We start from the raw sequence: 22494 nt of genomic DNA, 5'->3' as shown, positions 1-22494 counted from the left end.
CGGGCGCCAGCCGCTGCTGTTGGTGATATGGATCACCCGTACTCGCCATTGAAACACCTAAAAGACCCTAATTTGCCAAAGAGGACCCTCTCTCACATAAGAGCGCAGAATAATTTAGGAACGATTCCGATCGCGGGACCTACACCAATCGAAACAGCAGTCCAACGAGGAAAAATCAATCGCTAGCAGCTACATGATTACCAACCCAGAAAACTGGGATTACACGACTCCAAACCCCTATTATCACCAAAATTCCGATTCGTCCGTCTGCAAAAACCCTAGGTCTCCGCTATGGTTTGTGCAACTGAAAGAAGCGGTTTAACTCCTGCGCAAACACACTGCAAGACACAGGAGTGGAAAGAGCGAAGAAACGACGAGATGAAGTTTAAACTTAAAAGGGGAAGTGTAATTTTGCGAGAATTTGGAGGGTAATTGGGGAAATAAATATAAAACGTCCACAAGGCATTCTGGGCGTCCGTAGCCGTACGATCCCTACAACATTGTATAGCTCGCTTAACCAACAGTATTCTTATGTTAAAACCAGATGGGCCCACAGGCCGAGTAATTTAACTAGGGTTAATCATAGTCCTAGCAAATGGGCCAAATCATAGGCCTTACATTAGAAAGCATCAACAAAGATGAGCCCAATAGTGATAAATGGGCCCATTTATAAACCGCCAGACTCGAGATGGTACGTACATATTTCCAACGAAAATAGGTTATCTTGATTCTTGAAAATTCAAAACTGACAATCAGAACTCAGTATCAAAAAATATCCTTAAAAAGAAAAGACAACACTGGAAGATCTCTCTCTCTCTCTCTCTCTCTCTCTCTCTCTCTCTCTCTCTCTCAGATACACACATACATACAAAGAGCTTACTTACATATGGGCATGGCATTTAGGAACAGCTTTACAACTGAGGAAGAAGATGGAATCATGAAGATCGACGGTAGTAGTATCTGCAAGAAACACATAAAAAGCTGACTGGTGAAAAGCGAGTTTTCGGCTGTAAAGATCAATGGATAAGAGAGAATTCATGATGCTTACACATATATGTCAATGCCAAAGATGGAGGAGTACTTGCGCAGAAGCCGTTCCACTGCATACCACTGCGTTCTATCTGATGCGTCTTGGTATCCGATCCGGGGCATGTGGATCGAAGCTTTCCAATGATAAATTCACTAAAATGTTTCAACTTTCCCTCCAAACAATATATATATATATATAGTAAATGCATTCCCTATGATACATGTGAAGTTGGAACACATCATAACAGGTAACGTTTTAATCAAGGGAAGAGGAGGATGTACCGGAATTTCGAGAAGCAGAGAAGGAGGCCTTAGCCAGGCATCGTTCAAGGTCTGGAGTGGAAATGTTGCTACGAGGGATTTTACGCCTCGGGCTGTATGACTGTGCAATACTCAACGCCACCCATAGAGGTGGATTTTTACACGAGTTCCTTTGGTCATTGTTGTCTGCAAAAACAGCAAATCAAATCAGATGCTGAGGACATTTCATAGTGCCCCTGCATTCTTCATTTGCAGCACAGTAAACCGAAAGGGAAACCCAGAAGGAGTTTTTAGTGGTAGACCATCGATTTTAATGAGGTGAAGATCTCCGAGTTGAAGGTCTTTGAATTCAGATGCCCTGCTATATGCATCAGGCACAGCATCGGAAAGTCTTGCTAGAGCATCAAACATTCCTCCCCTGCCCCAGTTCCCAGAATCATCAAGGCAGCTGTCACAGTGAGAGTTAACAAACAGATGAGAATAAACTTTAACCTTCACACAACAAGGGTATTGAACAAATTTTCCTAGCAAACGACTGCAAACTCTTCATGGCAAATAATCGATATGACTGGCTTGAATTGCTTTATTAAGGTGGTCTCATGAATTCAAACGATGAAATCTATGGTGAAGTGAATCTAGATATAGCAAACTAGAATAGAAACCAGTGAATCAGAGCAGCCAAGGAGGGAAGAATGTATCTAAAAGTACTTGCCAATGCGAGAAAAGCCATTCAAAGGAAATGAATTTCACCTAAATATGATAGCTGGCTCATGAGAAACGGTTGACGGGTTTGTACAATCTCCATAAACAAAGTGAACAGAGCCTGCCTCTGGTCTCGAGTCAACATCATCAGGGAAAAGAGGCTCTTCAACAGATAAAGAGTGATACCCATGAGCTTCCCACTTGGCCAACTTCTTCTCTTCTGCTTTCTTCTTTGCAGCCTCAAGTCTCAGATTCCTCTCCTCGGGAGGAGGATGGCTCTTTCTATTCCCCAATTCTAAGAATTTGTCATTGTTACTTGACTGTGATGCCTTCAGTTTTTCAACCCATGCGAGGTACAAAGCTTCATCAAGCTCGGGATTAGTAACAACAGAAGCATCACTTCTTTTTTTAAAGACGTTGTTTCCTATTGAATCACTCGAATTGATCTCAAACTTTCTTGCTTCCCAATCAGGTTGGATGTCCTGGCGAATTGCAACGACCTTTTCAGCAAGAGAACTTATCTCTGAAGTTTTCTGGTTACTCGATTCTTCATTGTCAATCTCTCCGGGATCAAACATATGTAAACCAAAAACTATAGACCGCAAATCACCATGTTCTTCCTCTTTCTCTTCAAGGTCCGATGTATTGTCTCCCACAACATGATGACTGAGCTGCAACTTCCTCTCCGCTCTGCGCATAATGACCTAGACAACTGCAAATTTAGACTCTTATAATACATATGATGGGCTTTGTGATTTGAAATCACTATAGCTGACCTCCTCTATTGAATGTTCACTGACGAGGTTTATGGACAACACATGACTGATTTGTCCAATCCGATGAGCTCGCTGTAAAGCTTGCTTATCCACCTGTGGGTTCCAATCCTGTTCATAGAATATAACCTACATAACGGAACATAGTCCAATAAGTGCAAGAAATACATTATACCTACCCATTCTACCAAAGAACACATTTTTATGTAACGTTGATACTTCCAATTTCCACGGAACTTGTAAAAATAATTTGTTTGGAAATGGGCAAAACTAACAGTGTCAGCAGCCACAAGATTCAAACCGACTCCCCCTGCTCTTGTTGAGATCATAAATACAAAGGCATGGCTTCCTTCAGCTTCAGAATCCAATTCTCTTTCTGTTCTCAAGCTGAAGCTCTTTATGGCAGCAAAACGTTCTTCAGCCCGTATTGATCCATCAAGACGCTCATATGAATATTTACGTAACTCCAGAAAATCCTGCATCGGCATTCTACATAGTCAGCTTAATATATGATGCATGTATAGCTTTAAAGATTTGTAACTTAAGGAGAACAAACCTGCAAAATATCAAGTGTAGACGTCATTTGAGCAAATAGGAGGACACGGTGTCCAGAATCGTGGAGCCTCCTAAGTAGTTGATCCAGAACTAAAAGTTTCCCACTTGCCTATCATAATCAATTGTGAAAGAAATGAACTTGCATCAAGGGAAACATTTAAGAGAGGCTAGTTTTGCATAGTAGTAGAGCTGAAATGACAGGGATACCTGAACAAGGTGTTCACCCTCTTCAAAGGGTTCTGGTTCAATACCGGGAAACAAGTAAGGGTGGCTACATGCTTTTCTTAGCTGTATCACCTGGCTCAATGAAGTGACGCAAGAACAGTTTAACTCACAATATGTTAAGCTGCCAGATGGGAAAAAAATCATCTAACTCACAATATTTTGCAGAGATTGATGACTAGAAGCTCCACAAGAAAACGCAAGAAGCCCAGGAAGCTCCTTCCTCAATATGGAAGTATATACCTTCTTTTGCAAACTGACCAGTGGAACCATCCTGGAGTGAAGAAGAGATAATTTTGATAGTTCAAAGCAACCAAGGAGACTTTGAATTATAAATATTAGTAATTACAAAGAACAAGGCTTTACACTGTTAGTTCGGTTAGTGGTGGCAGCACCAGATTTCCAGACTCTATGAGCAAAGATTTGGTACGCCGGAGCATGAAGGCACCTAAGATATACTTTAAACTCTTATACTTCTCCTTAACCCTCGATGCCTCGAAACCTGTTTGACGATAAAAGGTCTCCATAAGGCAGTTCATGCTCTCACACCTTCTGAGTGGGGATTAAAACAAAAGAAACTATAAACCAATCAGAAGGTATGGTGGAGCTCTAAATGATTAGCGCGATAGAACCTGATAAAAGCTCTCCAGCCTCTTTGAATGTGAAGAGGAACTGGTCCAGCGTCCCAAAAACCAAAGGCATGCAGAAATGCAACAAAGCCCAGAGTTCGGTGAGATTATTCTGGATAGGTGTGCCAGTCATTAAAAGCCGCCGTGGTATGAGGAACCGATCCAGTAAGACATTGTACAGAACCTGTTAAGATAACAGAATTCTTTCTTAGATGATGGCCCAGAATCCCATTTTCGTGCGCTTAGCGCTTAGATTCAATCCACCTTAACCAAACAGGTACTAATATTCAACAGGAAAGAAGGCATAAAAATATCAAGATATATGTTGGACCATCAACATGAATAACACATGAACAAAGAGACGTATGAAGATGACTGAAAGTTCATCTGAAAATCTTAAGGTATCTAGCTCCTAAAGATATATCAATTTACAACTCAATAGCTGAAATTAGATGAATAGCAAGCCATCAGTGTACCATACACTGTTAGGATTCTTGAGTCTTTGCGCTTCATCAATTATTGCATACTGCCAAGGAATTTGAGAAAGAAAGTCCTGATCCACCAGTGCTATGTCATATGTTGTCAGCAACACATCAAAGGGTAAACAAGTTCCCTGAAAAAAAGAAAGAAAGAAAGAGATGATACAGAGATATAATTATGTTTCTCGAAAGACCCATACACACTGTCTCCAGTTTATCCTTTGCTAATTCCAATACTTAAGACTGCACTCTGTGCACCAAAACTTACCTTAGGTGACGATGAAGACGCCTCTTTGACATGTTCATACATCGAGTTACGTAAAGTCTGACGGTGATCCTTATCCCCGACATACCTAAGAACTTGTAGTTTCGGAGTAAACCTATTGATCTCCGATACCCACCCATCAGTCACACTTAAAGGGCACAGCACAACTGCCAAATTACCCAACATATCAACCAAGAAACAACATCAGCTTTTGTCTAAATAAATTTATCAATACATGGAGAGGGAAAAAACAGAACATAAGGCTTTCATTGACTCACGAAATGGCCCAGACAACCCCTGACGAAACTTCAAATAACTCAAGAAAGATATTGCCTGCAGAGTCTTTCCCAGTCCCATCTGTTCACCCTTTGATTAGACTAAGAAAAATCCACAATCAAGTGAAGAATTACAGCATATTGAAGAATAAACTCTACCTCATCTCCTGCAAAATTAGAATCAAACGAGAAGTGTTATCAACACGCAACTCCTAAATTATGAATTGCTAAACCCATCTCCTAAATTTTCTCTAAACAGGGTAAGAACAGGAATCCGAGGACTTGCCAAGAACGACATTGACGCCGAGTAGATACCTCCGTATAAGCCAGGAGACTCCTTCGACTTGGTGAGGCTTCAGCGTCGCCGTGACACCGAGTTCCTTGGAATCCGGCGGCGCGTGATTCCCTTGCGCGTCGTCCGCCAAGATGATTTTGGCCGCCGCCTGGACCCGCCGTTCGTACTCCATCACTCCGATGACGTCAACTTCGGAATATGTCGAAGAGACTTTTGGCGGTGAAGTCTCTTTGTTTGACGTGTTTTTGTTTTTAGTGGCCTGCCGCTTAGGGGCACGGAACCAGGGAAACGAAGACCGGAAACTAAACGTGACCAAGACGACGTCGTTTACAAGGGGTTTAGTAAGACGACGTCGTTTACAAGGGGATTACTAAAATTTAAGTTTGCTGTGTTTTTTTTTATTAGGCCGAGAAGATTACTAGCCCAGGCCCAAGTCTGACTGACGCTCCATTAGCCCCTCTTTCTCATGTAGAGGGTTCGTGTGATGTTTTAATTTTGTTCATTAAAAAGGAAAGTAAAAGCCTCGCCTGAATCCTCATTTCAGGAGGGTTACCCATCGTTTCAAATTCCCGGCGAGCACGAGACACTGAGCCCGAGAGAGAGAGATCGACAATGTCGGGTTTCTCATTCGGCCAATCCAGCTCCGGCGGCGGATTCTCGTTCGGATCCTCCTCCTCCGCCGGAACTTCTTCGGCTTCATCCACTCAGTCGTTCTCCTTCAACACATCTTCAAACCCTAGCTCCGCCGCGTCCTCTGGTCTTAGCTTCGGGTCCTCTTTCTCGTCCTCCGCTTCTCCCTTCTCATCTGGGTTTGGCTTCTCCGCATCTTCCTCCGGCACTGCTCCGTCACTGTTTGGATCTTCCTCTTCCGCCGCCGCCGCCGCCACCCCCACCCCCGGTTCTTCTCCATTTGGAGCATCTTCTCCAACTTTTGGATTCGGTGCTTCAACACCCTCTCAGTCTGGTATTTCCTCTTTTGCGACTGGATCTGCTCCATCTCCGTTTGGTGCTTCCTCTTTAGCCGCCGGCTCAGCACCATCCCCCTTTGGTACGTCTTCGTCAGCCGCTGGTTCGACACCTTCCCCCTTCGGTACGTCCTTATCAGCCGTGGGTTCGTCCCCCTCTCTCTTTGGTGCATCCCCCGCCGCTGCTAGTTCAACACCATCTCTCTTTGGCGCGTCCTCTTCAGCGGCCGGTTCGACTTCGCCCCTATTTAGCGCGCCCTCCTCAGCCGCTGGCTCGAAACCATCCCTCTTTAGCGCGTCCTCGTCAATCGGATCGACACCGTCCCTCTTCGGCGCGTCGTTTTCGGCCACTGGATCGACACCATCCCTTTTCGGCGCCTCCTCATCGGCCGCTGGTTCGAGTCCGTCCATTTTTGGTGCGTCATCCTCAGCCGCCAGTTCGACACCCTCCATATTTGGGGCGCCCATTTCATCCGCCAGTTCGTCGGGGGCGTCCTCGTCAGCCACCGGTTCGTTGCCTTCCATCTTCGGGGCGTCCTCATCAGGAATCGCTTCGTCGTCGTCCCTCTTCGGTGCGTCCTCGTCGGCCACGCCCGGTTCTGCCCCATCCCTATTTGGAGCATCTTCCGCAGCCTCAGCCGCAACCACCGCTGCGACCTCCACTCCCTTGTTTGGCTCAGCATCTGCAGGATTTTCTTTTCCGAAAAGCTCTATGGCAGCTACCACTGCTTCTGCTCCTTCGCAGACGTCTTCATCGTCTTCCCCGACTTCTTCCTTCTCATTTGGCACACCCCCGACTTCAGGTTCTCAACCTTCTCTGGGATTTAATGTCGCAGCTGCATTTTCAGCACCGGCATCGAGCACACCAGCGGCAGTGTTTTCTACTGCGACCACTACCACCACTTCATCCACTCCGGCTGCCACAAGCACACCCACTTTGTCAGCCGCTGCTTCTGTCCCGGCATTTCCTTCTCTTGCTGTGGCTTCATCTGCCGCCAGTACTCCCGCCAGTTCCGCTGCTACATCATCTACCACTGGACTATTCACTGGTTTTGCAAGCTCGTCGGCTGCTGCCTCTGGGACTACTAGCTCTTTTACTGGGTTTTCCGTATCCAAGGCATCAACGCCTGCCTCATCTTCACAAGCCCAAACTACTAGTGCTGCACCCGCATTCAGTAAGTTGTTCATTCGGTTTCTGGTCGTATATCGAGTTTCTTAGGAACAACATCGTATGGTCTCCTTTGCCGATTGTTGATTACTGCTGCAGTGAATAGAACTAGAATGTCAGATAACTTACTGAATTCATTGGTTAGGATTAGCCTACTGAGATAGTTTGTCTGGCGATCTATATCCACTCTATGCCTGTGTTTCTTTTCTGTTCATAAAAATGATTGTTTGTATTTGCCTCCAGTGATGTTTCTTGAGGTGATTGAGCTGTGAGTTTTTCTTCTGAAAGCAATATCGTTTTTCAGGTGTTCCCTCTTTGACTACTACAGCTGTTACTGTTGCCAGTTCTGCTGCTACTACAACTCAGACATCTCTTGTTGTGTCTTCAACTGCTGGGTGAGCTTATTTGTCTTGTCTGCTTAGAAAATGCCGTTACTTTTTGTCTTCTGGTATACCTGGTTGAAGCCATCATTTTCAAGATAATGTATGCATTTACTCTTGGATATCTTGGATAAAGTGGCGTGACTAGGCTGTACTTATTACCTCCTGTATAGTATATATCTGTATGCTAATCTATCGGTGTTGCAACTTAGTTCATGAATCCAGCACCTGGAAGATTTTCGCCTTGATTTTTTTTTTCTTGTGTCTTTGCTCCTTATTAATTATTATACATTTATTTTTGTGTATTGGATTGGTAATTTGGTATAGGATGAGCACAACTGCTGTGGCTCCGGTGGCTGCTACTCCTAAATTGCCATCTGAGATTACTGGAAAGACTGTCGAAGAGGTACCCATTTGCCCTGTTTTTGTGTTGGTCTATCTGCCAATTTCCTTCCTGAAGTTTTTAATTTCTTTTTCGCTTTTTGAAGATTATCAAGGAGTGGAATACCGAGCTTCAAGAGCGCACTGCTAGATTCCGGAAGCAGGCCAATGCAATAGCAGAGTGGGATAAGCGAATCTTGCAGAACCGTGATGTTCTTTTGAGACTCGAGGTAACTTTTTTTTCAACTGTAGAGGCTCTTCCAGAATTTTTGTTCTATTGGAAGTCCTCAGATACATAAGTCTCTGAGCTCTTATCTGTTATGTTTATTGATCAGTATATTTTCAAATTCTGTTCTTTACTCGTTCTTATGAGTTATATTAATCAACAACAGATTGAAGTTGCAAAAGTGGTTGAAACACAAGCTAGTCTGGAGCGGCAGCTGGAATTAATTGAAACTCATCAGCAGGAGGTAACCGAACTATTGTCTTCTCTGTCAGTACGATTAGGTTGGAGTCTATTAACATTTTGTGATGTTTTGTTTGTACAAGATCTCAATCTCTAACCACTATTTATTGTTTCCCCTGAAAGGGTTTTCAATTTATTGTTTTGTCTTGATAAGAAATCACACCTACCCACTATTTCATTCATAAGGTTGACAAGGCTTTGCAAAGCATGGAGGAAGAGGCTGAGCGCATTTATAATGATGAGAGGAGATTGCTTCTGGATGACGAAGCCGCATCAACACGAGATGCTATGTGAGAACCTCCGATATTTTCCTTTATCCCTCGACCGGCACTCTATTTCATCATATTATTCTGCTTGTTCATATGTAGAGACATGGCTACTCTGATGTAATATCTCATTATCTTTAACCATTTGTAAAGGTTTCTGGATAGAAATTTAGCATTATGACATTTGTTCAATTGATGATTGGTTTTTCATTTCAGGTATGAGCAGTCTGAATCAATAGAAAGAGAGTTGGAGCACATGACGGAACAAATCAGATCGATTATCCAAGTCGTAAATGCTAACCAGGTAAGATAACTTTACCACACAGACTTTGCTGCATTCTTTTTTTTTTACGCCCTTTTGGTGAGCAAAACGATTGTTCTACCTTTGTGTCCGAAGGGTGGGGAACTCGAGGCGATTGATGGAATGACGCCGCTCGATGTGGTTGTCAGAATCCTGAACAATCAACTCAGTTCGTTAATGTGGATCGATGAGAAGGTTAGTAGTCTTTTTCCCCTCCCATCACACAATCTTATAGTTGACTGTAAAACCCAGAAATTTCACCTTTTTTTCTCAACTGGTGATAGTATAATATTAGCGTTGCTCGTAGATCCGGGCTTATTGCCAATCATCCGATCGCATTGAAAGACTGATTGATTCGGGTGGAACGAACGAGCATGTTAACCGTGTTTTTATTTAATATTATCGGAAATTGAATTGAAACAGGCAGAGGAATTCTCGTCGCGGATCCAAAAACTGGCTTCCCAGGGTTCTGCTTCAGACATGATGGTTCCGAGACACTGGATGTCCTGATACTCATAGCCCCTGTCTTGTGTTTTTTACTGCTCCGTCTTGTAGTAAATCTCAAGCAAAAGGTTTAAAAAGAGAAAAGGGATCTGATCTATACATTAATATTTTCGTATATTTGTATTTTTTGACATCAGATTTTAGGTTTTCCCCCTTTTCTTGGGTCAGCACATGAAGGACGTGGGTTTATGTTACGGATTGATCTTTTTCACTCACCGTTGAAATATACGTCTCTGAAATGCATGAATATATAAACCTGTGATGATGTCTATATATAAACATATATAAAACGACGACGTGGAGACCATTTCCCTCCCCTGCCTCAAATGACGGGTCACGCGTTTCAAAATATAACGCTGTAGATGAAGTTCTCGCTTCAGATTCCAAGGCCTCCTCGCTATTTGTTCCGATTCTTTAGATTCAATCTGTGTAGACGCGAAGAGTGTGTGTGTGTATATATATATACCTTTCGTGAACATATTCTTGAGCGGCTCTAATGGCGGACGGGAACGCCCCTTCGCGGTACGTGAAGCTGAGGAAAGAGCAAGCGCTTGTCGAAGATATCACGCCTGGTGAACTCAACCAGCCCATCGAAGTCCCTCAGGTATGTGTGTCGTTGAATTCGCATTTCCCTTGGCTCCTGTGTGTGAATGAATATATATGATCGCGCGCTTGATCTCGTCTTCCTGATCTGTATCGCGATACGGATGGCGGTGTTTTTGGCGGAAATTCTTGTTGATTTGGGAATTGTGTTGTTGCTCGTGTCGATTTTGACCTCACGATGCCATTAAGTGGATCGATTCATAGTTGTGATCGAATCTGAGTGATCGAAACCTGCGTCTTATGGTTATTTTCCTTCTTCATCGACCAATTGCTTCTCCCGCAAGCAGGAGGTTATGTTTCCCATTGGTTGTCGGAATCAGGGCCTGTATGGTTGCATTCTGATCTGGTTTTCTGATATTTCCTGCTTTCAGTTTTGAGTTTTGTTTTGTCGTGTATTACATTTTGGGATTGTGATACAGAAGGATCTGCATCTCAGGAAGCATGGAGCTTAGCAATTTCTTTTGTACTGAACAGTTCTAATCGTGTGTAGTCTCATCAAGCAATCAATGATCCTGCAATGATTTGTCAACGTTTCCCTTAGAGTGTGTGATGAAAGGGACAACACCAAAATGACTGGTCTTCGAAAATTCTATTTTCTTTTTATCATATCGAGTTTGAACTTCTGCTTCATGGAGCTCTTAACAGTTTGACCAATTGGTTTATGTAATAAAACTACTGATTTTTTTTTTATGCCTTAAATTGTTGCAGTTGGATGTTCGAAGGTGCAATGAATGTGGACAAGTTCTACCAGAAACCTATGAACCCCCTGCTAATGAAGATTGGACCACTGGCATATTTGGCTGTGCTGATGATCCCGATAGCTGTACGTCTTTCCATCTCTTTTGCCTTCTTTCATCATGAACCCATAGTCAGTTATGTTCTTCGGAATCAGAGGGTCAGATGCTAGAACGGTTGATGCAAGTAGATAACTGCCAAAGGGAATTACATTCGCACGATTTTACATTTGTTTCTGGGGTGCAGGCTGGACCGGACTCTTTTGCCCATGTGTTCTGTTTGGGCGTAACATAGAATCATTGAGAGAAGAGATTCCTTGGACGCAACCATGTGTATGCCATGCCATATGCGTCGAAGGCGGCATGGCAATCGCAGCAGCGACCGCATTGTTCGGTGGCTATATGGACCCTCAAACAACAGTTGTGATATGCGAAGGTCTGTTCTTTGCTTGGTGGATGTGTGGTATCTACTCTGGCTTGTTCCGCCAAGAACTCCAGAGGAGGTACCATCTCAAGGTAACGTTTAACAAATACTGCCGACGATATAATGGAAAAACTTAATTTTGTACGATGGATGGGTGATATGAAAATTTATGCAGAACGCACCATGTGATCACTGCATGGTCCATTGCTGCTTGCATTGGTGCGCATTGTGTCAAGAACACAGGGAGATGAGGAATCATCTGTCTGATGCGGATGCTTCATCCTCAACGACCACCATGGACCCTCCCCCGGTTCAGGAGATGAACTCTGAGGAGAAGAATGATTCTTCTTCTTCCTCCCCTTCTTCATCATCATCTTCATCGCCCTCTGCAAAAGACAAACACAACGACCTCGAGATGGTGCCTGTTCCGTTCTAGGATCCACCATCTATATTCTTGGCGTTCAGGAAACGTTCCCTTTTGCCACCTCTCTCAGTATTTGTCTGCAGGGAAAGAAAAACTAAGGCGGCAGCTTTGCCATGAAGGTGGTAAGTGCGCCGTTAAATTTATGGAAACCCAATTTTTTGTTATGGGAAGCAGATTCATTAGTAAATTTTACAGGACCCCCAATTTGTGTAATTTGCTCCATCTTTCACTGCAAAAAGTGAAACATTCGGTCTCTAAGCTTTTGTTTATTCCAGTCACGAAATGAATGTCTTCATGTCTCATTGTCTTGTTACTCTTACACTCGCCGACCATAAACTTAAAAAATGCTTAGAATCTTTTGTCAGGCTTTGCCCAGGCGGGATCCTTTCTTAGCCTTCGATGTTTGCATCGACCGGCAAACCTTTGATTAGAATTAGTCCAGCACGTGTTCTTTTATCTTACAAGCAAAATAATAATAGAGGAATTAGAGTTTAGGTGATACTGCTAAATGCTTTCTCTGAGTTTGGTCGGCAGTTCAAGATCGGGTTCCGAGGGGCTCAGGCCACAAAAATACTGATCCACCATGTCCGTCGACACCTTATCCAGCGTCGGAGGATCCCACTGTTACAACTCGTCATTATTATTATGAAAAGAGACTTGTGTATGTGCAATCAAATCATATTTACTGAATTTGATAGTAAATCCGGAACAGAAGAATCACAGTACCTTTGGTGCGCAGTCCTTATCTATCACCCTCGCTCGTACCCCCTTAACAATTTATCATCGAATATATGTTATCCGTCCGTCATGTGGAAAGTTCAAAAACACATCAAATAAAAAAGCTTTAATGTCACATACCTCGCAGAAATCACCTGAGATTTGCCCAAGTGTACCTTGTAGTGACATTTTATACTCCCGAGCCAAGCACTGGTCAAGTGTCTGAGATCTACCCTCTCGGATCTATTCCCCACTCGGTCACAGGCCAAAATATTTCAGATTTCAGATTTCACATTCACATAACAAAAAGTGTTTCAAAAAGATAAGTGATTCAGGGACTCACGGATCTCAATGAGACCTTCAAGGCCAACGGCGAGACCTCTTTAAGTCTACTTAGTGCTGAAATGCACCATGCCTCCTTTGTTCGGCTCGACTCACTTTCCTGACATTACCGGTGACCACAAGAAGCCAATGCAGAGAGTATACCAGAGACTCGTATCAAAATTGGCTATTAACTTGGATAGTTGTTTTATATTCGTTATCTACTGAATTCTAATATACTCCACGTGATGATAAATACTAGGGGAAAAAAAGACATACCAAAGAATCGATGATCTCCTCAACTGTGTCATGGCTGAAGCACTTATTAAGTGATTCAATCCTAGCAATTCGAAGAAAGCGATAGCTTAGGAGCAATACAACAGATGAGGAAGGGTAAAGGCGGCACAATTCTGACAGACGACGCCAAAACACTAGAGCCGAGTTTCTATTTCTCTGGAGTGTGAAACAAACCTGTGAAGAACACTTGTCTTTTCTGGATAGACGAGTCCACTGCATCTTTCTAAAGATGATTCAATAACAGAAGGATCATCAGTGGCCAGCTTCTTAAGTTCTTCTTCCATCACAGGAACCCTCTGCCATACAATGAGAAAGTGTTACAGCTTTGCATGGAAGAAAGGAAGATACAAAAGAAAGGGATAAGTGAGAAACCTCGCTGTTAATATAATGGGTAGCAAGGCCACAAGCAAGCATTTCTGCTCCACTGAGCTTTTCCCCAGTCAGACCCAGATACTCCCCTGCAAATACCACATACACCATCCAGCTTAGAGAGTTATAGTTCACATTTTTGCAACAGAAAACAAAAATGAAGGAAAAAAAAGGCAAGCAGGTTCATGCGCTAACAAGCCGGATTATATCGCTGTTTACGATCAGAGCAGTGGCAGGACATCTAGAGATTAATCTTCAAACTATTTTCAAGCTAAGCTAAAATTGTACATTGTGGAATTACATACAACATGACGGAAAATAATTACCATTGCTTGTTTGGCAGTCAAATGCTATCATCCAAAATTTTTACTTCATGAGATTTTTTCTAGAGAGGGTTCAAATTTATGTTCCTATGGAGGCCAAGCAGAGTTTACATGATTAATTTGCAGATGGAATTTTCCACAAGAACCCAAAAGTCTAAATAAATTACAAGCCAGGAAAGTTATTTAAAAGATTTAAAAGCCACCTCAAGTGTACCTAAGTAACCGGGCAAGTGAGAGAGATAAAAAGAAGCGCCAGCATCGGGATGGAAACCGATTATTGTCTCAGGAGTAGCAAAAATCTGCAATATTTGAGAAGTTGTGAACTGTCAAGGGAGCACAAAAATCCAGCTGCATGACTAATTGGCGGCAGAAAATAATGCAATATAGAAATAGCAATACGCTTTGTTGTTACATACAGTTCTCTCTGTTGCAACACGAAATGTTCCTGGTATGGAAACTCCCCCTCCACCTCCCATAGTAATGCCATCAAGAATCGCCACCTGCATGTGGGCCAGAAGTATGAATCATGCCACTTATCGGTGATAAGGACATATGGTTATCACTTGCAAAGAGCTGCCACTGATTGAGAAGTAAACATTACTGACATGTGGCTTTAAATATGTGCCAAGTAAATATATAAAATTATACAGAGCCCTGAAGAACTCCTTCATAGCATCTCTCCGGCCTGAAGTAATTAATCCAAACGAAATGCACCAACAAGCACCGAATCAGCATCATCCTCCATAATTACAAAATAAGGCAATGCACAGTATTTGAATCCTCTTATACTATTCACAAGGAAAGGAACTCCATCCTACCTTCCTTTATAAGATGATAGAGTGACACAATATCCCCACCAGCACAAAATGCCCGTCCGCTGCCCTTCAAGGGTCCAAGAGCAATAGCAAGAGGACTTTCACGTTTCCATTGATGAGAAACAACAACTAAAACGCAACAGGGAACCATATTTAGACAAGCAGAAGCACAGATTACCTTCATCGTCACAAAACCGATATTTGGATCGTCTTCCCAATTTTTGTAAAGTTTCCCCAACCTAAACCCCTGAGGACAAGATAAATAGATAAAACATCTAAATTCCATAACGGTGGGCACCAAATCCAAAATAAGAACCCAGATGCTCAGCCGGAAACAAGAGCGCCTCGAAATCCAAATTTAGAGACTCCAAATCCGTTTCCGTTAAGTAAAGAACCGAAACGGTATTAACATAATCCGAAGAGTTGTAGATGACTGTCGGAAGAGTCTACCAGCGTCCACACAGAGACAGACGCAGACATATATACATATGAGGATACATATACACACGCGAAAACGCATTCAGAGAGAGAGAGAGAGAGAGAGAGAGAGAGAGAGAGACCATGTGAGTGGTGAGGGCATTAAGAGCAGGAGGTCTATTGAGAATCGCTGTACGGGAACAACCACTTCCTTCAACGAGGACCTGACGAAAAAAAAACACAAACAAAAGTAAGATCACGAACACGAAGAGAGAAACCTAAAACGATGAAGATCAGAAATATTGAAGGAACAAAGAAAAGAAGGAGAGATGCTAATGATGCAACCAAACCTGGTTATCGAGATCCTCGGCCATGGAGTTAATCGGAAGCGAACAGAAGCTTCTCTCGTGCCTGAACCGACATAGCCTCTGACGAACAAACCTCGGTAACGATCCTTTCCCGTTCTGCATTCCTCCTCTTCTTCGCCGTCGAATTGTTTATCGTTCCCCTTCACTCCTTGAGTCCTATTTGGTAAAAATGGATGATCTCTATTCGTGACATCGTTTCCTCTGTCTGTGCTCCTTGAACCTCTAATTCTTCCGGAAGGTCCCATATTCAGCTTTGTGAGCCCATTATTGGGCCTCCAGGCCCATTTTATATTAATGGCTGCTAGCTTTATCTTTTGCGGTAATTTTGGTATTTTGAGTTTTAGTTTAGTTTTAGAAATCCAGATCTTAAATTAATTGTTAGTGTTTCTTATTATGTAAAATTAGAGCTCTCGTACTAAATTATTAAAAAAAATAAAAACTTGTTTTTTTAATGCACAATTATTTTTAATTTAAAAGATCTTAAATAGAGTTTCATAAAAAAAACTAACCATTAAAAACATGTTGGTCAATAATCAAGCACGCTCTAATCGATCAAAAGCGGAAAATTTCTCAAGTTCAGTAATCCGATGATTTGAAAATCGACCCAAACTAGTAACTATAGTCCGATAATTGATTCGATAATTAACTCGAATCGTTAGCAATCGCCTGATGCTCCAGAATTCGTGCCACATAATCAGTCACCACTCGATGTTAGGTCGATTGTTGGTTGATGATATTATTAACTTCATAACTTTTACAACAAGTGTCCAAATAGTTCATTCTTTATAACATTAGAATGATCTTTTTCATAGATACGCACACACACCAAAATCGTACAAATCTAATATTTGAGTAGAAAGTTATGAGTATATTTAAATAACACTCTAATTGAGTGCCTACAAATCGACCAAAAACGGGAGGCATTTCAAGTTTAGTAATCCGATGATTTGAAAATCGACCAAAACTATTAACCATCGTTCGATAGTTGATTCGATGATTTAGAAATCGACTTGAATCGCTAGCAATCGTTTGGACCAAATGATCCAGAATTTTGGCCATATAATCAGTCATCCACTCGGTCGATTGTTGATTGATAATATTAGCACCAATCATAAGAATCCATTGGATGACTCGACGGTATTTTCGAAGTTCCAAAACAGATAGGGGCAATTTCGGAATTCAACTGTCCTGCCCAAAAAAACGAAACAGACCAGGTTCTACAGTTATGCAAACCTGTGAAGAACACTTGTATTTTCTGGATAGACACGGAGATTCACTATACTTTTGTTCCTCGTCATGGGCTTTTGGAGCTTGCTTTAAACTGATATGGGCCTGAAGGCCCAAACCAGTTGACTTTTAAAAAATACAAGAGTAAAATAAAGCGTCCTGTTTTCAGATCAGACAGCCGACCAGACCTCGTTACGGTCATCATGACTTGGGCCAAATGTATTATGAGTCATTTGCACGTCAAAATAAGAGAGAGACCCAACGAACAATCTCAGAACTCCCCTTCATGTTTTCTTCGTCTCCAAGAGACACTTCACCCCCGTTAAATTACCACCGTACCCTTCGATGTAGTGGTTACTCTCTATCTATCTATCTATCCTTTTCTTTCCTATTTTTTTCTTCAACAAATTTTATTACAAAAGAATTAGATGTAGATATGAACTCGTAGATTATAACTCAATACCTACCACTTCCAGACAAACACATGAGAGTTGTTCCAACTTCCAAGTTGCTCTTGGTGAGCTCCTTGCTTTCAGGGCGAGAGATGTTTTTTTTCTCTCTCTAGAGTTTAATTAAATAAATAGCCGTGAACAAATCTCGTGTTTTATTTTTTCCACGTATAATTCGATACAGCGATGTTTTAAATAAAAGGAATTTTTGAAATTCCACGCGTACAGTTCTGAATATCAGATAGAATGCTTGCAGAGTTTCCAACTGATCCCACCATTGAAAAACAAAAGTTTCTGACAACGTTTTTTTTTTTTTAATTTAATTTTCAGATTATCGCATCAGGATTTGGTCTTTGGTTAGTTAATTGAGCCAAAGAACAACTTATCCATTAACAAGAATTTTCAAAGCTCTTCACCACATCGTTTCAACCAAATCCATCATCCAAAATTCTCTCTTTTTTTTTCCCCTTTATAACAAAGCTTTTTTCCCCTTCCCACCACCTTATTATTTTCCCAAGAATTCGATCCTCGCAAAATCGTGCATCACATATGTACCATGCACCGCCCCCCATGCAATTCCATATCCATCACCTTCTTCTTCATGCTTCTTTTTCTCCATAGAATCGGAGCTCGACCAGCACCGGCTGAATTTACTCATACACCCTTTTCTAGAGAAACATCAGAGCCACGTGGCCTCCGTGGCGTCAGCTTACCGGAGATCAAACGTCACCTCCACCGCTTCGGTTACTTCCCACGCTACAACGAATCCGAAGACGTCGCGGACGTGTCGTTCGAATCGGCTCTCGTCCACTACCAGACAAAAATGGGTATTTCTGTCACGGGGAAGCCTGACTCCGACACGTTGACTCAGATACTCTTGCCCAGATGTGGCTCCCCCGACGTCGTGGAGCCCGAAACGACACGTAATCCCGCGTTTCACACGAACCAAAAGTACGTGTACTTCCCAGGTCGACCGAGGTGGGCACGTGACGTTCCCATGGCGCTAACGTACGCCTTCTCGCAGGAGAATCTTATCCCTTATCTGACACCAACTGATATTCGGCGCGTGTTCCGACGCGCCTTCGTCAAGTGGGCCTCCGTCATCCCCGTCAGCTTCCTGGAGACCGACGACTACGCCTTCGCCGACATCAAGATCGGATTCTACGGCGGAGATCACGGTGACGGCGAGCCTTTTGACGGCGTCTTGGGCGTTTTGGCCCACTCGTTCTCGCCGGAGAGTGGGAGGCTACACCTCGACGTGGCAGAAACGTGGGCCGTCGATTTCAGGGCGGAGAAATCGGCGGTGGCCGTCGATTTGGAGTCGGTGGCGGTGCACGAGATCGGTCACGTGCTTGGGCTCGGTCACAGCTCCGTCAAAGACGCCGTTATGTACCCGAGCTTGAAACCCAGGAGTAAGAAAGTGGATTTGACGGTGGACGACGTCGTCGGGGTACAGTCTCTGTACGGAACAAACCCTAATTTCACGTTAAGCGCGTTGTTGGCGTCGGAGACGTCAGCCAATGGAGCCGCCGATCCGATGCGTCGGTCCCTTGGGTTCATCTATTTGACTCCATTGACCATCTTCGTCTTAGGTACTATTTTGAATGTATAGTTCCCATAAATAGATACAATATTTTTTCTTTTTTTTTTTGGTTATACTCATTTAGATAGTGGAAATTACCGATACACAAGCAAACAGAAGAAAAAAACTGTACTTGAAAGATTCTTCGAGCTTGGAAAAGCACGAATCAATGAAACATTTTACACTTACCCTACCGTAAATTCCACGCATGCATTAATATAGGCTAAATATTATATTTATTTTTCGTCTGGTGCGTACGTGCGCATTAACCAACTCTTAGGTGCGGAACCGAACAATTTAAGTTGACAATAATCAAGCATTCTCATTATCAGATTCAGATAGATGTGTGTGTATATTATATATATACAAGTATGAGAGTGCATATAATAGATCTTTTCGTTTTGTCACATGCATACACTGCATGATGTATTTATTAAAAAAACATACATATCTCGTGTGCTCCGTGGAAAACGTGCTGTGATTAAAAACTTTGTCATGGTCTTCTAAATATTAATTTATCGAAAATACCGATGCATATATATACACACACACACAAATAAAAACTATCCGGAATCAAATTAATTAATTTAACCACGCCATTGAAAAGGAGAAATATCATTCATGCCATATATAATATGATAGAAAGTACACGTCTATATATGTAATTAAGTACATATACACATTATGATATGATGAACTTATATTCCATGTGTTTGTTTTAAAGAGTTTATTATGTGAACAAATGGCAAAAGGAATCAAAAGGACTTTCAAAAGTATTAATTAATTGCAATAAGCTGACAGCTTTAGTTTCTATTCCATGTTTTTCTTGTCCCAAAAAAAAAGGCAAATCACTTAAAAAGACGAGTAAGTTCCCGCAGAATCACAACAATACACATGTCGATGTGTGTCTGTGCGTGTGATCAAACACTGCTTTGTCGCATTTCCATCTGCACGTACATACACATCACATACATACCGATACCGATACCGATACACATATACGCACAGTATACGGGCGTGCCCATGTACACGAGTAACCATAACTAATCCACAACTCGTGTGATTTTGTCTAATTGTTATTAACAATCATCTTATGATTGATATTTTTATGTGATATTTGTAATAATTACGGTATAATGAAAAAAAAAGCGTCTTGGACTTGAAGAGTCCATCGTCTCGATAATATTTTACGAGGTTATAACTTATAACTATACCGCCCAAAAAAAAAAATACATTTAATCTTATTGACAGTGAATAAAATTATTTTATTTTTAATCTCTTACCAACTTACAATGGCCCAAAACACAGGGTCTTACACAGTTCTAATCATCTCTTCTTTATTTTCTTCTTACATGTTTAGTGTTTTTTTTGTTCGTCGTTGTAAAAACCTAATTAACACATGACATCCTTGAGAAGCTTGTACCTGCGAGTGGTCGGACGGAGGGGATGCGAGATTCCTCGGACGATCTTGTTGCTTGAGTCTGTCGACGGAGGAATATTCCGGCCGGTACAGTCTCTCTGACTACCCGCCGGCGCTGCGAGTGGTCGGACGGAGGGGATGCGAGATTCCTCGGACGATCTTGTTGCTTGAGTCTGTCGACGGAGGAATATTCCGGCCGGTACAGTCTCTCTGCCTCCCCGCCGCCGCCGCCACCCTGTACTGTCTCGCGCGGTTTCTTCTCCTCGCTTCGCTCTCACACCAATCGCACACCTCAACTTGCTCTCTGTAATAGCTACTGCAGTACCTGATGACGACGACGATGATGATGATGCACGTATGACAAACGTTCGTTTATAGACATTAACACTTTTAGATTACGAATGTGTAAAATATTGACTCACGATATCTTAAAGTGGTTATACTCGCTCATATCAATCTATATATTGACGAAGATGGAAACGTAGAGATATATGCAGTATATATAATTATACGTACGAGTGTTGGAAGCGGTCATGGCACTTGTTGCAACGGAAGAGCTTGTCGGAGAAACCCACGTCGCCACACATGCAACACACTGTCTCAAGATCTTCCATTTTCGTATTAAGAGGGAAAATACAATATGCAGACCAATTGAAAGGAAGAGAGAGTTGTGTGGCTGTGGGAGAGAGAGATGTATATTTTATATTCATATATACATGCAAGCGAGAGGAACTAAAATGTTATTTTATTCGTAAGTCGGTCCACAATTTTTTATTATAAGACTAAAGTATAAACAATGAAGGCCATATTAATAAATATTGAGAGAGACTAGGCGTAATGAGCAGGTAGACCACAGGTTGCTTGGCAGTCGTTTTCGGTTGGGGCTTGGGAGTTGGGAGGCGGAGAAGGAAGAACCTAAAAAACCGAGGTGGTTAAAATGACGATAATACCCTTAGTCCCTCCTCTATTATTCACTCGTTCCTTTTCAGCATCTTTTGTCCTTTTCTGGATTTTTATACTCTCTCACGGAGAGCGTGACAGCCACTTCCCTTTTGCCACCAATCTTTATTTCTTTATTTATTTAATCACAAGGGACCAAATATTTCAATATTTTCGGTAAATAGACAGATCGAGTTAAAAGCAAACGCGAGAAAAATAGCGACGTAATCAACCGAGGGGGAATGCCATTTCATACCATATTTATAACCAATTTAACAGTTTTTTTTATATTTTTAATACTATGAATAAAATTTGATTTAAATATGTTACATATATATATATGGTACCGTACCGAGGAAGCAACATTCGACTGCCCTATAAATCACAATATATCGGCGAAACTATTCTCCTTGTTTTTTTATATATTTTTTAAAAAATAGATATTTTTGCATCGATGTATCTATCGTGTCCATGTATATGTATACGGGGACAAGTCAACACATTCAATATCTCGTGCAATAAGTTGTATTTCATTCACCCACACACAGTATGTGTACACATATATAAATGTCCTTTGCAAAAACCGTGTGCTATATATATATGTGTGTATATATATATATAATCTTTTGTGTGGTTTTCTTTTGCATAATATTTTATAGGCCGATGGAGTGGAGCCCGTATTTTGGTGTATATTTTAAACGTGGAGAAGAATGGGTCCGTGGCCACGTTAAAAGAACGCCACGGTCACCTCTCACGTAATATCTTTTTTGTTTTTTCTTCTCGTGATAAATCCCCACAAAAAAAAAAAACGTATAACTAATACGTACTTATACAAGAAGGTCATAACAAAAGACCAAACGTCTCTTCTAAGTGACACTAAGATTTGTATAAAGTAAATCAGTCCAACAAAAATTTGAAAAATCTCTATTTCGTTTGTTTATATATATAGATATATGTATCATTAAAATTTTCAAAATAAAATAATATATATATGATAGTTTATAATACAATTTCTAACCGATATAAAAATACAATGGCATATAAATTTTATTGTATGTAAATTATTTTATATTATCTATTTTTTTAACTACAGATTTTTTTCGTACTCTCCATTTGCTAAACACACTGAGTTCGTTAGTATTCAGCAGG

General features: G+C 41.7%; 5 protein-coding genes across 6 annotated transcripts; 3 read left to right on the top strand and 2 right to left on the bottom strand.

The window, feature by feature from the left end:
* Positions 1 to 700: 700 nt before the first annotated feature.
* LOC104802482 (probable helicase CHR10) lies at positions 701 to 5744 on the bottom strand. Of its 2 annotated transcripts, none has more exons than XM_010526115.1 (17): positions 5477 to 5744; positions 5350 to 5357; positions 5194 to 5272; positions 4919 to 5082; positions 4653 to 4784; positions 4175 to 4355; positions 3909 to 4044; positions 3699 to 3816; positions 3528 to 3617; positions 3322 to 3429; positions 3041 to 3241; positions 2769 to 2894; positions 2041 to 2696; positions 1593 to 1738; positions 1312 to 1476; positions 1049 to 1163; positions 701 to 960 (listed from the first exon to the last, which is right to left on the bottom strand). In XM_010526115.1, exons 1-17 carry the CDS (start codon positions 5655 to 5657, stop codon positions 936 to 938), a joined length of 2631 nt encoding a protein of 876 aa, XP_010524417.1. In that variant the 5' UTR covers positions 5658 to 5744; the 3' UTR covers positions 701 to 935. The 2 variants fall into 2 exon arrangements, with proteins under 2 accessions (XP_010524417.1, XP_010524418.1); XM_010526116.2 differs by having other exon boundaries at positions 5506 to 5589.
* A 266-nt stretch (positions 5745 to 6010) lies between these two features.
* On the top strand, positions 6011 to 10110 carry LOC104802481 (nuclear pore complex protein NUP62). Its single transcript, XM_010526113.2, has 9 exons — positions 6011 to 7625; positions 7923 to 8013; positions 8326 to 8404; positions 8487 to 8609; positions 8772 to 8849; positions 9032 to 9135; positions 9328 to 9415; positions 9509 to 9607; positions 9836 to 10110. Exons 1-9 carry the CDS (start codon positions 6098 to 6100, stop codon positions 9920 to 9922), a joined length of 2277 nt encoding a protein of 758 aa, XP_010524415.1. The 5' UTR covers positions 6011 to 6097; the 3' UTR covers positions 9923 to 10110.
* Positions 10111 to 10190: 80 nt separating this feature from the next.
* Positions 10191 to 12359, top strand: LOC104802479 (cell number regulator 6). The gene is made up of 4 exons (XM_010526111.1): positions 10191 to 10520; positions 11228 to 11342; positions 11501 to 11769; positions 11853 to 12359. The coding sequence occupies exons 1-4, from the start codon at positions 10413 to 10415 to the stop codon at positions 12111 to 12113; spliced, it is 753 nt and encodes a 250-aa protein (XP_010524413.1). The 5' UTR covers positions 10191 to 10412; the 3' UTR covers positions 12114 to 12359.
* Positions 12360 to 12486: 127 nt separating this feature from the next.
* On the bottom strand, positions 12487 to 15949 carry LOC104802480 (3-hydroxyisobutyryl-CoA hydrolase-like protein 1, mitochondrial). Its single transcript, XM_010526112.2, has 14 exons — positions 15711 to 15949; positions 15504 to 15584; positions 15122 to 15190; positions 14947 to 15010; positions 14734 to 14813; positions 14545 to 14628; positions 14343 to 14427; positions 13809 to 13894; positions 13611 to 13732; positions 13419 to 13479; positions 13162 to 13260; positions 12960 to 13061; positions 12828 to 12869; positions 12487 to 12722 (listed from the first exon to the last, which is right to left on the bottom strand). The coding sequence occupies exons 1-14, from the start codon at positions 15828 to 15830 to the stop codon at positions 12606 to 12608; spliced, it is 1212 nt and encodes a 403-aa protein (XP_010524414.1). The 5' UTR covers positions 15831 to 15949; the 3' UTR covers positions 12487 to 12605.
* A 1696-nt stretch (positions 15950 to 17645) lies between these two features.
* Positions 17646 to 19180, top strand: LOC104802477 (metalloendoproteinase 4-MMP). The gene has a single exon (XM_010526110.2). The coding sequence runs from the start codon at positions 17961 to 17963 to the stop codon at positions 19014 to 19016; it is 1056 nt and encodes a 351-aa protein (XP_010524412.1). The 5' UTR covers positions 17646 to 17960; the 3' UTR covers positions 19017 to 19180.
* The last annotated feature ends 3314 nt before the right edge of the window (positions 19181 to 22494 follow it).

The sequence above is a fragment of the Tarenaya hassleriana genome, unplaced genomic scaffold (assembly GCF_000463585.1).
Source record: "Tarenaya hassleriana unplaced genomic scaffold, ASM46358v1 Cleome8, whole genome shotgun sequence".
Taxonomy (NCBI): domain Eukaryota; kingdom Viridiplantae; phylum Streptophyta; class Magnoliopsida; order Brassicales; family Cleomaceae; genus Tarenaya; species Tarenaya hassleriana.
This window is presented reverse-complemented; position numbering and strand designations above follow the sequence as displayed.